We start from the raw sequence: 15,685 nt of genomic DNA, 5'->3' as shown, positions 1-15,685 counted from the left end.
ACAGTTTTCGCCAGAGGAATCACCAGAAACGCGGGAAGATCTCCCGCGGGAAGGGCAATTTTACTATTATGCCCTTGACCACGCAACGCGCATGCTCCAGTGATGAATTTACTATTTTACCTTTTACGTGTAATCTATAAATAGTTACCTACGTGTTCTTTGTAACGTTACGTTATCTTTACTCTTAATACTACAGTATTTTTCCTCTCAAACTTTCGATCTTACTCTTCCCTTTCAATCTCCAAGCAACACTAGGTATAATTCATAATCTTACAATAATCATCCGATAAAATCCATCTCCATTTAACCATGCATCACCAAGATGTATTGTAGGTATTTACTTAAGGCTGTAAACGAGCCGAGCCGAGTTGAGCCGAATACTAGTGGACTCGAGCTCGGTTCATTTAAATATTCAAATATTCGAACTTGGCTCGTTAAATGTTAATATACATGATGGTGAAGCTTGAATTCGTTAAAAATTAAGAAAAACTTCTTAATTAATATGTTAGTCGAGCTCGAGCTCGTTTCGTCTAAGACTCATTTACTAATTCTATTGAAGACTCGATTGAAGATTCATGAACAGTTTTGCAAACATGTTTACAAACAATCGAACCCAAAAACGTTCGCGAACTTAACGAGCCGATTGTTGTCAAATTTGAGCTCAACTCGATAAAATCAAAATCAGGCTGGAGCTCAATTTATTTATTATCGAATCAAGTTGTAAACGAGTATTTTTTAAAGGGCTTTTGGCAAATAAAATCAGGAACTATTTCGAGTTTGTAATTTTAACGAGACTTTTGAAGTGTGGCGAATTAAATCACCACCTTTTTAATTTTTGCAATTACGTCCCCCAATTTTTTTTCGGTCGCCGGAGTGTTGAATTGGAGCTTACGTGGATTAGTAAAGACGACACCGTTTTCGTGAGGCTTAAACGACGCCGTTTCGCACAATTTAAATTGAATCTTTCTCCAAATTATAAAGAGATTGTATCCTATGTTTGTACTATGATTTTCAATATTCATCAATTCTATAGAAAATAACGTCGTAACATGAATATTATATGACGAACTAATCCACGTAAACTCCAATTCAACAATTCGGCGATCGAAAAAAATTGAGGGGATGAAATTGCAAAAATTGAAAAGATGGTGATTTAATTTGCCATACTTCAAAAGGCACGTTAAAATTGCAAATTCAAAATAGTTCATGATTTTATTTGCCAAAAACCCCTTTTTTTTAAATTGAATCCGGAATAATTTAGGAATAGCTGATTCATTTACACCCTTATTTACTATTTGAATTTAGTCAGGATGTACTATGTAGCCATGTTTAAACTCAAGTATGAAAATTCGTCCAACAAATTTTGTCATAAAACGAGATATGAAAAGATAGCACCTTATTTAATGGGTCAAATTTAACATAGATATTTAAAAGCAAAGCAAGGTGGGGCCTACCAAGTCAACTTTTATGGCATGACGCCACCGGACCGGATTATCGCTTCCAACCAAACACATCCTTAATCCCCAAACGGGCCCCACGAGTAATTCATAAACTTCCATATTTTCTTTTGTTAGTACTAATTTCTTCCTACATGAATACCGAAAAACACAAGTACTACTTCACTTTGATTATAAGTCTGATTATAATTAATTATTACTATTAATTTTTCTTTTTGAAGGAATTAGTAATTGTTATTTCATGCACTGTGTGTGGGTAAGGGGGTTTTCTTTTCCAACTTTCCTTCATTTTTTCGTCTCTTTTCTAGAAAAACCAACCAGGAAAATAGCTCTCTCTCTCTCTCTCTCCATCTTTGTTATGGCCGCCTGAACTTTCCCTCTCCGTTCCCCCCCTCCGCCTCCCAACCCCCAAAGCCCACAAATCACACACAACACGAGATTTGATGATTTTCCTTTTGTCTTCTTATACTATTCCCGCATCATAAATTAGACGTTTATGATAAAGGTGAAATTTTTTCCGGCCCTTCTTCAAAACATATTTTGTTTTTGTTTAACCATTTTGTGTTTTTGCCTTGGCCTACGATTCTTGCTGCCTTTTATTTTTCGTTTCACTTTGGAAATTCTTAACATTCTGCCTTGCTGGGTTGATTTTGATCATTTTTCTCCTTTTTCTTTCTTTTTCTATTTTGGTCAAGTTCAGTTTAAAAGGGAGGCTTAAGCTCAAATCTCGTGGAATCCGGCTTTATATTTGTTCGTCGGCGCGCCCGAGGGGAAAAAGTTGCGATCTTGTTCGTGAATTCCGGGAATCACTTCGAAGCTTGTAGTATTTTCTGGAGCTCTAATCTGTTTGTATCGACATATCAGGTGATTATCAGCGAATTAAGGGGTTTTTTTCTTTTCTTTTCTTTTCTTTATTTTTCATTTTTCAGTTTCCAGTTCTAGTCAGATTGTTGCACGCGGCAATAGATACGCGTTCACTTTTTATTTATCCCATGCCTTTTTCTTTTGTTCTTTTCTCTTCTGTTTTCCCTTTTCCCTGTTCTTTTTTATTTATCGAGGGGTTCAGTATGAATTTGTTATGGTTGAAGAGAAGCTGGGATTAAATATTGGAATTAGTATTCTCCATCTGAATTTCTAGTTGAGAAAGTGTATCAAGTAGCAAAAGGTGAAGAGGTGAAAGGAGCTATCTTTTTGTGAAGTTTTTGCATTGTTCGTGTTCTAGTAGAAATGATGAGTATCAGTTTATTGGTCTGGCTCTCATCTAGAAATGAGAAAAATAACCATGAGGATTGAGATTGCTAGTAAACTTCAGGTTACAGTATGTATGCCTTTTTCAATATAGAATAAAGAAAAGAAGATGATATATTTTTAGTTTTCCTTTGCTTTCTATTCCTAATTTTTATTTGGCACTGTTGTTAACGGAAGCAACCTCTTCTCTAGAAGATTTGAAGTTTTATTTGAGTAATCGTTGTTTAGTTGCCTTCATACTGCTGCGCTGACTGGATTTTCTAAATTTGTTTGAAGGAAAGGGTTTTGATAGAGACATGGAGAGAGGTGAAGAATCAGGTAGTCCTAGTTGGAGCTCATCATTCTATATGCCAACAACTGAGGATGTTGCTAGAGCTGTTGCAGCAGCAGCAGCAGCTGTTCGTTCTCCACGGCCTTCTGTGGTGTATTCATCAAAAGATGATAGTGGTGGCCAGCTTAAAAAACTTCAGCATCAGGTCTCAAGATTATTGAAAGGACTATCCAGTCCTCCCGAAGTTAAAAGCGGAGCGTATAACCCAGAAATACTAACTAGTCAAAAGCGTCAGTGGGCTAACTTTCAATTGCAAATGCTGGTGCGCTCTCTTCTCATCAATTAGTTGCTCATTAGTTTTCTTGATTATGTCTGAACATCTATAGTTATGTTTGATTAAAGTTTATGCTGGAAAAAATTATATGAATATGAAGAAGCTCATACCCAGTGGATTAGCTGAAAGCTACCAATTTTTAACCCCCTCTTTTGGAGATCTTTGTATCTTTGTCTGTATGTTCCGATGTCTTATTATCCTAGTCATTGTGCTTAATTGCTTTTCTCCTACACAAAGGGCTAGAGGTGCTGTTATGGACTTATGGAATAGTTTGTTACTTGTTTGTGGTTTTCGTGTATCATTGTGTCGCTAAAGTTTGTAGGATCACAAAGTATGGAAGGAGCCATCGAAGCTTTTTGAGAGCATGGTGGTTGTTGGACTTCCTCCTAATTCTGATGTTCAAGCACTCCAAAATCTGTACTTTGCTAGAAAATTTGAAGGTTCAGGGAGATTGCGAAGTGCACTCGGTGGTCAGAATCAGTGCCGTATAGAACCTAACCTTGAGCCTCAGGTGTTGATTATAGTTTTTTTGGTTAACCATAATTTCTGTGTCTTGATGTAATAACTATTATAATTAATTACAATCTTGCTGCGAATATCAGGTCTTGTTTGTTTATCCTCCAGAAAAGCAACTGCCACTAAAGTACAAGGATCTCCTTTCTTTCTGCTTTCCAAATGGAGTAGAGGTAGGGTGCAATTGAGCACTTTTCAGCCTCTCATTATTCTTTAACCTCCTTGGCTATTTTTGTGTATATCTTTTCTGGAAACTTGACTTGTACAGAAATTTGTCATGGAAGGGGGTAAGAAAGAGCCGGGGCTAGTTTATTAATGCACTTTTTTGTATCAGTTAATGTGATATTCTTTTTTATTTTTTAGAAAATAATTACGATTCATTCATAGGCTAACCTAAAAGATTCAGTATTCCAGTATGTCTCCCTAAGCTATATTAATATTGTTTCAGGCATCAATGTTATGATACTTGTTGATGCATTTACTTAAAACCAGCTTTCTATTAACCATCAATAACCCCTTTTCCATGTATTCTTGGCATCTGTAACTTTCATATAAATGGAAGTTCCTGCAGAACTTTGTTACATGTAGTTACTGAAGTAGTCTCTTGAGGGCTGCAGTTGTTTCACTAATCTAAATGATTAAGACAGATAAATTACACCTTTCGGACTTCCGCTCTTACATCTTCAGAATCTAGCCTACGCCAATCTGATCCTATACTTTAATATTTATTTTGTAAATTTCAATCTTTGATACAGGTGAATGCCGTTGAGAGAACTCCATCAATGAGTGAATTGAATGAGATACTTCTCGGACAGGTACTTCTTCATACTTGAGTTATGCATATCCAGTTAGCTCCAGAGCTAGCCAAGAAAAAAAAACAATTTGTCATAATTTATTAGAAGATTATTGAAATGCAAACTGTTTTTAAAAGTTAATTAGACTTTATGTTGAATTTGCAAACTTCTGATCAGTTTGTGTATTAATATATTCAAGTCATCATTATGGAAGATGGTAGTTGTAGAAATGATGATTCGGTTTGCTGTGGGAAGTTATCTAATACTGTTTTCCACATAGCCTTTTGGTTTTGTCCTCCCAACTTTTATTTTTTTAAGTTCTTCCATTTTGTTAGGGGGTGGTTGGAGGAGAGGGGGGGGGGGTATTGTAGGCTGTATTTATTCTATTTCAATGGCCTCCCATCATCCATCCCACCCTGAAAAAAATGAAGAAGAAAGAGAACCTGAAGTAACTCTCTAACGGAAGCTTTTCTTTTGTAGTTTTCCCGTGATCTTTTTACTGACCCAATCATCATAGGGCAGGAGTCTTGCAGCATTATGATTTTATTTTATTTATCTTGCCGAGTGTCTTCTGAATAGCTCTGGTACTCTATTTACAGGAGCATCTCAAACAGAGTGATTTGTCATTTGTCTTCCGGCTGCAGGTATGCTGGATAATATTTTGTTGCTATTGTTTTCTGAAGTTTGTCCGATGAAGCATTTTTAACCGGGCTCTTGATGACCTTACCTTTCTATGTTATTTCTGACTTTTTGATGTGCTCGGACTCTTTGTTGTTTGTGGAAGAAGCATAATCTCGTTACTGCATCTAGTTGTAGCAATTTGTTGTGTCAGGTGCTGCTCTTCTAGCCTGCTGATTTTGTTTCCCATTAGTAATTGTTTACATCTTTATTCAAAGTCAATGAAACAGTTCCTTTATCTTCTCACATTTTGGTTGTACGGACCTTGCATATCCAGAGTTACTTTCTTTGCCTTAGCCCAATAAGGTCCTCGTTGTACGGTTCAGTGATTTTGCCTTCCGGCTGAGGGTCTTTCGTGGCTTTTTTAAGTTTAAAACATAACCATCTTTGACCTCTTTCCTCTAGGGCATCGTTTTTAGCACTTTGTGAGCTTTATTTCTCTATTTTTCTGCCCCTTTTAATGTTGTTTGAAACGTGCATCAATATGTTGAGCAACCTTTTCTTCTCTACCGGTCATCACAAAAGTGTGATGTACCCTGATTTTTACTAGATGTTCAATATTTTCTTTTCTGCGTTCAGGTTGCTGATTCTTCAACTCTTTATGGTTGCTGTGTTTTGGTTGAAGAAATGATACAAAAGCCCTCAGGATTGATCTCCACTATCTCTGATGGGCAACCTGCCTGTTCAAGTCGGAGCCGCTATATTTTGACCACACGTCGTTGTTACTGCATTCTTTCCAGGCTTCCATTTTTTGAGCTGCATTTTGGCGTGTTGAATAGGTTGCTGAGTACTTTCTCTAGCGCACTATTTCAAATTCCTTCTTGTTACAACCTATATTGATAATTCAATGACTTTTAGATTTTAGCATCACAGTTTCTTACACTTTTCTTTTGTGCTTTAGCATCTTTACTGAAGAGAGGTTGGAACGATTAACAAAGCAGATAAATGGATTGGATTTCGACTCACCTGTGGGCTGCGATATGGTTGAAACATTCGAAGAGAAAGCCGAAAGTTTCCTGGCCGATGGATCACCCAACACACAAAATGGGGCAGTTGAAGCTTCTGAGTCAAGCGGTTCTATCTCAGGAAGCATAATTAACGATATATCTCAGTTTGAACTTCATAATCTAGACCAAGACAATTATTTGAAGAAAGAACCTAATGGCACTGTTGTCCCTGTTGATCCCGAGATAGAGAAACTAGCTTCTTGGGAAGAACCTGCAGTTGAAGTTGATTCATGTATTACTGACAATCTTAGTGCCAAGCAGTCATTAGAAAGGCGTTTACCAAATGCTGTAATACCATTCATGCGGTACCAACAATGTGAAAGTTCTGAGTCATCTTCCAGGTAGTTAATATCCATTGTTTGGCTCTTGCATTATAGGGTTGGGATCCAGGGAGAATTGAGAACCATGTACAAACACATAAATACATGAACAAGAGATGGTCGATCGTGAACAATTAAATATAACACATACAAGATCGAAAATCAACTAATGTGATTGTTCATGTATTATAATTATTCACGATATGACCATCTCTTGTTCATATATTTTATGTGATTGTGCATGGTTCTCACTTCTCACAAAAGATATGGTTCTCACATATATAGGGTGTGGTTATAAAATGAGAATGTGAAAACAATGATGCACTCGAAAAAGAAAAAAAAAAATTCACTCCTTCCAGAGTTCGAACTCAGGTGAGATGATTGAAAGGCTGAAAATGGTCCTCTATTCTCATTTTATATAATGGTTCGCATTTGAAACCATTCTTAGCCCTTTGATCATGAAGATTTATAGTGGATGCATCATCTTGTTCGGTGAATGCATCACCTGAATTCGAATCCCTTGAGGGGCGAACATTTCATTATTTTATAATGCATTATGCTTGAACATACTTGCAGCATTTGTTTGAGGAGTATGAGCCTGATCATTAATTTTGTACTCTGCTTTAGTAAAATGTTAAAAGAAAGGTTTTGTAATCTGTTACTGCAGTTTCGCATCACCATGTGAAGATAGGAATTTTAGATGTGATTTTGACGAGGCAGAAACAGAAGAGGCAAGTTCATCTGGTCGAGATATCTTCAGTGAACAAAGTGTCCTTGAGTGGGCAAAGGTTAAGATCTGAAGTGTCTTTTGGTTTCTGCCATATGATTTATATGCGCCTCCTGATGTGTTTTCTTTCCTTTCTTGCACTTTTTTGCAGGCAAACGACCATGGATCCTTGCAAATAATTTGTGAATATTACCAACTATCTTGCCCTGCTCGTGGTTCAACAATAACCTTCCACCCTCTAGATCACCTTCAACCTCTAGAATATCATAGACCCGACGAAACAGTTCTACCCATTGCAGGTTCAACAATCGACTTGAGATCTTGCAATACAAGTTTGGAGTTTGCTGAGGTATGCTTGGGCAGCCTTATTGCATAATTTATTACGCTAACTCACATAGAAAGAGCCTCAACTTGTGTGCTTGTGTTGGCCTAGTGGTAGAGTGGTTAATGCCTGAGTCCATCGTCATTTAAAATGTTTGTTTCTCCAAAAACTTTTAGTATCGGACTGAAGACTTCAAGGGGTTGTCCCCTGTTTATGGATAATTTATTTTATGCACTACCCAGTTAGTGTTCTCTTAAAACGATTGTTTGTAGTGTTCATTTACTAATATAAACTCTTCTATGAAGGCCCACGGCGAACTTGTGGTGGAAGAGGAGGCAGCTGCTTTATCAGTTTGGGCTATCGCCTGCCTATGTGGTACCCTAAGATTGGAGCATGTAAGTCCACCTTCATTGGGTATTAGCAGTCTTCTTCTCACCTGATGGACATTGATGTACAAGTTTTTGTTTCCTCATTATACTGCATCAAGTTGCGATTCAAGATTTAGGAAGTACATAGCATATGCATGTAGGTGGCCCCCATGGATGCAGTTACCATGTTTGTACCAGCCACAGTAATAATAATTTTATAGGAATTTACCTTTCGATGCCTGTCGATGGACTAACATATGCTACTTGTTCGTTGTCTTTTACAGGTGTTGACAATATTTGCAGGAGCCCTACTGGAGAAACAGATTGTCATTGTCTGTTCAAATTTGGTACGTCTATAGATATATACTGAGAATTGTCTTGCAAACAGCTTAATCTCGGGACAATTATGCTATCATTTTCCAAATCCTCATTTTTTTCCATATGCGTATAGTTCAACTTCTTTTTTTTCGATCATCCAGTTGGTACTTGAAACCAAGTTTGATGCACTTAAATTGCTTGCTTGTGCAGGGTATTTTATCTGCTTTAGTTCTATCAATTATCCCCCTGATTCGACCTTATCAGTGGCAGAGCTTGTTAATGCCGGTAGTTTACTGTTTCCTTTTTCTGGTTATTTATCATAAAATGATTTATGTCATGGCTATATTTATTAACAAAACTATTTGCAGATACTTCCAAATGACATGCTGGACTTTCTGGATGCGCCTGTCCCATACATAGTGAGTTTTTCATAGTTGTTCTTTTTTATCAGTTTAGACTAGAGCCTCAGAATTGAGTCTCAGATGATTCCTCAATAGTAACACTTCTGGTGAATTTATTTGTCGGTGTCTCATGCTCTTCAGATCACTTTACTTCAAGTAAAATTTAAGTTTTTGTCAAATCACTATCTGAAAGACTGTCACCGTCAATTAATTGTGTTTATTGATTTGAAGATACCATTTTCTTTAACATATTATACGATTTTTTCGTCTGAATTATTTATGCTATGTTTTCTTTTTTGAGCAGGTAGGTGTAAAGAACAAAACGGAGCTGCAGGCGAAGTTAACAAATGCGATTCTGGTGGATGCAAATAGAAATCAGGTAACTTCGCCAGATGTGTTACTACTGTGATGAATAGATAATACTCCAATACCATTATCTATTCATGGTTGATCAGTTGATGAGTGATCCCATGGCTGCAATCCAATGCCTCTGTGATAATCTATTATGAAATGCATCCAATCTACTACGTTTAGTAAACCAATTGTATCGATTCTCAAAAAAAAAAAAAAAAAGTAGACCAATTGTATCACCCGATGCCCCATTGATCTAGCTGTTTGCGTAATTAAATTTCATGAACAGGGAAGCATTGAAAGGTTGATCTTGTACAGCTCGCACGACTTCTCTTTTAAACCTCCTTCCATCTATATACCCTCTGCTACAATTGATTCTACAAACTATGACCACGTCTTCAACTAAGAAATATTACACTTACCAATTTAGAACCACATAGGCATTTTGCAGCAATAGATTTCCTGAATCCTGCACGTTCTTTTCCAACCTTACTGCATTTATTGCTTAGAGATGTTCTCATTCCGAAGTTGCTGTCTGTCCCTGATCCTGTTATCTTTGTTTTTTCTTTTTCTCCCTTTGTTTCTCAATAGGTGAAATCACCATCACTACCACAGCTACCTCAACAGAGAGAGTTGTACTCACTCCTGAGTCCTTACCATGCGAAATTGGTGGGAGAAAGTTACTTGGGGAAGAAAAGGCCAGTCTATGAATGTACTGATGTGCAGGTGGTGATTATATTGGTTGTTAATTTCCCGTTTTTAGATTTGACTGTGAAACAAAGCTTAGTTCTACATTTCTACTACTTGCACCACATTTTTTTTAATAACAAGATAACAACAAACTTAATTGTGTCTATACATTGCATGTTTCATATGATTATACTTAGTTAATGCATGTTATACACATGGCATCGACAAACTTGTGATTTCTTTAGTGGGTTGAGAAGAGGTAGATTACACTCTTTTCGTATCGCACTAGAAGACTAAGTACAACATGTAATGCATTTTCTTTCAAGGTTTAATATGAAAAAAAAAAATATATATAATAATAATAATAATGAATTTCCGGTCAATTCACCTGTAGGTTTTAGTGTCATTTACCAACTTCTGATTCATTTGTATTATTTTGGTGTAGATAGTTTTTAAGATTGATGGCATATCTTTGCAACTATGTTTCAAGAGCTTGGTATTCATTTTTTGACTTCTATAACAAATGTAGATCGAAGCTGCCAAAGGCTTTCTGGAAGTGCTGCGGTCTTACTTGGACTCTCTCTGTTCTAACCTTCGTTCTCACACAATCACTAATGTTCAATCAAACGATGATAAGGTGTGTTTATATTGACTCAAATTCTGCAAGTTTGATGATAGTATGAATAGCGTAAACTATGAAGTGTCATGTTACGAGCAGGGATCTTTTATAGTGTCGATTTTGGTGTTCTCCCCTCTCTTGACCATCTCTCTAATTTCTGAAAGACTTGTATATACCAAATGGCAAGATATGTGAGTGATATTTGAATGTTCTTATTACTGATATCAGGTATCATTGTTGTTAAAAGAGAGTTTCATCGAGTCATTCCCCAGTCGGAATCGCCCTTTCATGAAGGTCGGTACTCAGCACTATAATGTTTACTTCAAGTGCATCATTTTTTATTTCGATACGCTGTTCATGGCATCCCATCTGTACGTGATTTTGCGTATATAAAAGCTCGACGTTATGCCTAAGATTTTCATTCTTATATGTTGGACAAACAGCTTTTCTTGGACACGCAGCTCTTCTCTGTACATACAGATTTTATACTCTCTTTCATCCAGAAGGAATAGTGTAAAGTAACCCGCGCCCGGTGCTGACTGGAAACCCATGGATGAATCGGAACTCGAGTCTTGGAACGCAAGTTCCGTGGCATACGAATATTTCGAGTCTCCTTCAATTTATCGCATAAATTTTGACTCCCTTATAGAAGAAGATGGTGACTTATTTAACCGACGGTCTCCCTTATTACAGTTAGGAGAGAAGTTAGGTTCGAGAGAACTGTTGTGTATTTGCCTTAAAAAAATGCCATGGAAGTGGAAAAAACATTATGAATGTATAATTTGGTAGATGTTAAAACATCTTGTATTTTATTAGTGAAGTTTTGAGCCATTTTTGAACCTCTTCTATGTACTACGTAATTCTTCAACAAGGCGTTTACTTGAGTGATATATGTAGCTTGAAAACATACAAATAATATACTTAGATTGAATAATTTTGAGCTTCTTTCATTGTGCATTCCTTCCAATACTGTCCTATGCATTGTAAATTCAAGAGTGAGTTTGTCACAAAAAAATAAATAAAAGATTGGGATCCCAAATATTAGTAATATACCAGCGGCTAGATGAATTCTTGGCTATTAATTGTCAAATCATTTGTTTTCAGATTTTTCTTACACATTACTATTTGATAGTTATCAAATCAATCAAATGTATAACACCTTCTTCACTTAAACTTAAAATACTTAAATTTATAAAGTATGATATTTTTTTTTCCTCTTCCTCCATCCCATTTTAATTGGCACTTTTACTTTGGGCACGGAGATTAAGAATAAATGGTTGGGTGTTTAAAGTGGGCGGGGACCATTTGTTTAATGTGTGTAGAGAAGGTAGGAACCACATGTTATTTTTGAAAAGTGCCAATTGAAGTGAGACAAACAAAAAAGACAAGTGTGTCAATTGAAGTGGGACGTTCATGCCTATTACCACTTATTTAAATGGCTATATATAACACTTTTATTACTTTTTAGAAATGAGTATTTTAGTTTCCATAATAGTAGTAATAGTTTTGTTTGAGGGAGCAGCTGAGGGTACCGCACCCAAGCCCATCTCATTTATATTTAAGGTTGATGAAGAATGGCATTTTGACCAAGTGGACCCATGAATATGAAGGCTGACCACCGAAGAAAATAAATTTGGGTGGGGTGAAAAAAGAAGAAGAAGAAATTCATGTTTTGCTAAGTAAGCATTTCTGCAAGTCTCTGTGTCTGGCTTGTAAGAATGATAATTACTGCTCTGTAAGTGAGGACCACTTTTCTCAATTTTATTTGGAAAAGTAAATGAAGAAAGATAGATCGAACTATTTGATTGTGATGAATTTTAAGCTACACGTTTGGTTTCTCCGTGAAAGATAGATACTACTTTCTATTCAACGCTTATGGCATTTGGCGTGAGATGTGGAAAAACAATAAAAAGATTGATTATTTTTTTGTAAGTTTCTTCACAAGTAAGATTGTTTCCCTACAAAGATATATATAGAGAGATGAACAAATGTGTACCAATAATAAGATCAAGTTATTAACTTTGCAACTAGCTAGCTAACTAATATCAATCCAGCTACAATTTATGGGCAAGTTTTAATACGAATACGCATATATCTACTATCTATATTCTATACTAATAAGAAAAATTAACTTGGGCACAAAACGTAAATTGTCTATTTTATTCCTACTATATACTCCCTTCGTTCCATAAAAACATGCATAATATGAGACGAGACGGGTTTAAAAAAATCATGTAAAGCGCAGTGTGAGTGGAGAAGAGTCCCATATTATTTGTGAAGTTTAGTGAAAGAATTATTATTATAAATGAGTTATGCATGTTTTTATGTGACGGACAAAAAATGAAAACTATGCATGTTTTTATGGACGAATGGCGTATTTTATTTTCAATTTTGTAAATACATATTATATATTTATTAGAATATATTTATTCATTAAATATTATACTAAATCTATCTTTTATATATATATATATATATATATATATATATATATATAAATGAAATAGTATTATATATTGATAATATTTATTTATTAGATAGTATTACATTAAATCTATTTGATATATCTTTGTAGCTATTTGATATGGCTTACTATTAAATATCTCTATATAATAAAAATATATTTAGAAAAATATATATATTGAATCATTATATATACATTAAAATTCTATCGGATTTCATCTTCTATACTGATGAGGAGTGAAATCTGCATCAATGATTCAATGCTGTACAATTAATTAACATGACTGAAATCTTTATTTTATATTATTATTATTGACACAATTATTATTATTATTATTATTATTATTATTATTATTATTATTATTATTATTATTATTATTATTATTATTATTATTATTATTATTATTATTATTATTTCAAATATTTTGTACAGTGCTGACTTGACAGAGCTGACCTTATCAATCGGGAATTATCTTGGCAGCTCAACGACTCATGTAATAAGGGCTTAGGCCCCATTGTTTAAATTAATGGACCTTAGGGGTCAAATGTGCTCAAGTGCCCTAGGTTTACTCTTATGGCTATAAATAGGACATTTTATTATGAGTGAAAATTTAAAATGCCTTATTCCTTAAGTTATATGTGAAAAATGTCATCTTTTATAAACATAAACATTTTATGCTCTATTCTTTAAATAACCTTTGATTTGATGGATTTGCTTGGTTTTCTGTGAAAGTCTTACACATTTGATCGATTTGACAACTATCAGTCATAAATGTCAATGATTAGACAGCTATCAGTCAAGAGTACATATGACCGATGGGTGGCTAGATCATGGGCGGACACATGATCTAGCCACCCATCGCTCATATGTACTCTTGACTGATAGCTGTCTAATCATTGACTTTTATGACTGATGGTTGTCAAATCGGCCAAATGTATAAGACTTTCACAAAAAACCAAGCAAACACATCAACATCAAATGGTAAAATAGGTACTTCACATAATTAGAGTATAAAATGTTTAAGTTTATAACTTAGGGCATTTTTACTATACAATTTAAGAATGTGGGCATTTTTGCTTATTAACACTTTTATTATTAGTTTAGGGGATTCTCAATTCACTTCTTCACATGTAAAATGTAACCACTCTCCAAAAATATAGTGAAAACTCTCGAAAATCCACCTTGAATGTAGATCTTATGATCAAACCACGAAAATCTGAGTCTTTTTATCGTTTTTATTTATCGTGTCGATTTTTGTTTCATCAGCCGGCGCCGTCTGTAGGAAATGAACCCACGACCACGTGGTTAAAAGCCACTAGGGTTGAGTTGAATTCAAGCGTCAAGGTTGTGCTAGGCTGAAGGGACAAGGCTAAGCTAAGTTGAGCTCTAACATTAGGGTTGAGTTGAGATGAAGTGTTAAGGTTGTTGGAGATAAAGCTCTTTTTTTGTTTTATTCTTTTGTCGTAAACTAAATACAATTGACTTTCTTCTTTGATCGTTTTTTCCTTAATATATATGTGATTTTTATCTGCTATGCCTAACCCCAAAAAAAGAGTATAATATCATCTACATCAATAATAATAATAATAATAATAATAATAATAATAATAATAATACTCAACCCTCGACGTCCTAGTTTTCTTTTTCTTTTTCCCTTTAAATTCAAATCCTTGTATATTTTTCTTTCATCAATTATTAGAATTACATAAAAATTCTATACAATTTCATCCTTCATCGCTACATTAAAATTGTACTTGTAACTTTTCTACTAAGTGTTTATTCCTTTTGGTTGTAAATTTATCATCAGAAAAGAAGGAAAGGTTATCACATTTTAGTGGTCCATACTTTCTTTTTTTCCTGTTTTCTTTGGTGAAAAAAAAAATGAAAATATTCTAAAGAGAGAACGTGTGAAAAAAGGAAAAATTTTCAACTAAAAGAACGTGTGAAAAGATGAGAAAATATATGTATTCCACTATTTTTCATAAAAAAGAATCAGCCTAAAAGGAGAAGAATAAGATTCTATTATTATTATAAATTCATTAAATATACATTGAAAACCTATATGATTTCAAAATCAAGTCAAGTGACTAGGGAACAACATATATAATGCGCGCACTGATACTGTTGAGAAAACCGTACACAATGATTTTTCAAGTTTGATTATTGAGTATATTTATTACACGGTCAAAAGAAATCGAGGCCATTTAACAAAAAAAGTGTAAATAAACCTGCGAAAATGCTTTTATTGAAGAAAAAGAGTAAATTTGGTTGAGAGAGATGGAAACAATGGGTTATAATGCCAGCAACAAAAAGAGTAGATATGATAATCAATGTATATATCTGTTCCCAACCTGCCAACTATTATTGCTTTCGCAATTTGGTCTCAATAATTTTCTTTTTAGTTAAGACGTAACACAAATTTATTCCATCAACTTAAAATAAATTAAATGGTGTGTTTCCTTAATGATTATTAACTTATTGGTTAATCTTTGTGGAGAGCAAAATCTAATAATATGTCAAATTTTCAAACTAAAAAATAATCCATTATGGTGGCCATATATAATAAACTACTAGTATTTCTATATGAAGATTATTAGGAACATTCGTGTTTTTCTTTTTTTGTTCTTGTTTTATTTGTGTGTTAAACTTAAACAGCTGGGGTGACAGTATAGGATTAGCATTTAGATTTACTAGAAAAATGAATTTAAGGTTGGAGATTTATTACCAATTAGCGTGAAAAAGAAAATGAGACAATAGATCGAGTCTCTTCTGAACTAACTAGGACCATGTACGTTGAATGGTT

The 15,685-nt window shown here is 34.7% G+C and overlaps 1 protein-coding gene across 6 annotated transcripts; it reads left to right on the top strand.

The window, feature by feature from the left end:
• The first annotated feature begins 1,552 nt into the window (after window positions 1–1,552).
• LOC130987423 (uncharacterized) lies at window positions 1,553–11,259 on the top strand. 6 transcript variants are annotated; one of them, XM_057910972.1, is made up of 20 exons: window positions 1,553–1,962; window positions 2,158–2,321; window positions 2,982–3,298; window positions 3,633–3,821; window positions 3,913–3,996; window positions 4,579–4,638; window positions 5,217–5,261; window positions 5,875–6,074; window positions 6,197–6,643; window positions 7,290–7,410; window positions 7,501–7,698; window positions 7,977–8,066; window positions 8,324–8,386; window positions 8,568–8,642; window positions 8,726–8,776; window positions 9,063–9,137; window positions 9,701–9,835; window positions 10,329–10,436; window positions 10,647–10,712; window positions 10,862–11,259. In XM_057910972.1, the coding sequence occupies exons 3-20, from the start codon at window positions 3,002–3,004 to the stop codon at window positions 10,928–10,930; spliced, it is 2,373 nt and encodes a 790-aa protein (XP_057766955.1). In that variant the 5' UTR covers window positions 1,553–1,962; window positions 2,158–2,321; window positions 2,982–3,001; the 3' UTR covers window positions 10,931–11,259. The 6 variants fall into 6 exon arrangements, with proteins under 6 accessions (XP_057766955.1, XP_057766941.1, XP_057766948.1 ...); XM_057910979.1 differs by having other exon boundaries at window positions 1,652–1,962; window positions 2,987–3,298; XM_057910958.1 differs by having other exon boundaries at window positions 10,647–11,259.
• The last annotated feature ends 4,426 nt before the right edge of the window (window positions 11,260–15,685 follow it).

The sequence above is a fragment of the Salvia miltiorrhiza genome, chromosome 1, assembly GCF_028751815.1.
Source record: "Salvia miltiorrhiza cultivar Shanhuang (shh) chromosome 1, IMPLAD_Smil_shh, whole genome shotgun sequence".
In the NCBI taxonomy this organism is placed as follows: domain Eukaryota; kingdom Viridiplantae; phylum Streptophyta; class Magnoliopsida; order Lamiales; family Lamiaceae; genus Salvia; species Salvia miltiorrhiza.
The sequence above is the reverse complement of the archived record's forward strand: the minus strand, read 5'-3'. Positions and strand labels throughout refer to the sequence as shown.

Coding starts and splice junctions, on each gene's coding strand:
- LOC130987423 (XM_057910958.1), top strand. CDS start 3,002: ATGGAGAGAGGTGAAGAATCAGGTAGTCCTAGTTGGAGCTCATCATTC. Junction 7,699..7,976: donor CAAGTTTGGAGTTTGCTGAG/GTATGCTTGGGC, acceptor TCTTCTATGAAG/GCCCACGGCGAACTTGTGGT. Junction 8,777..9,062: donor ATGCGCCTGTCCCATACATA/GTGAGTTTTTCA, acceptor TTTTTTGAGCAG/GTAGGTGTAAAGAACAAAAC.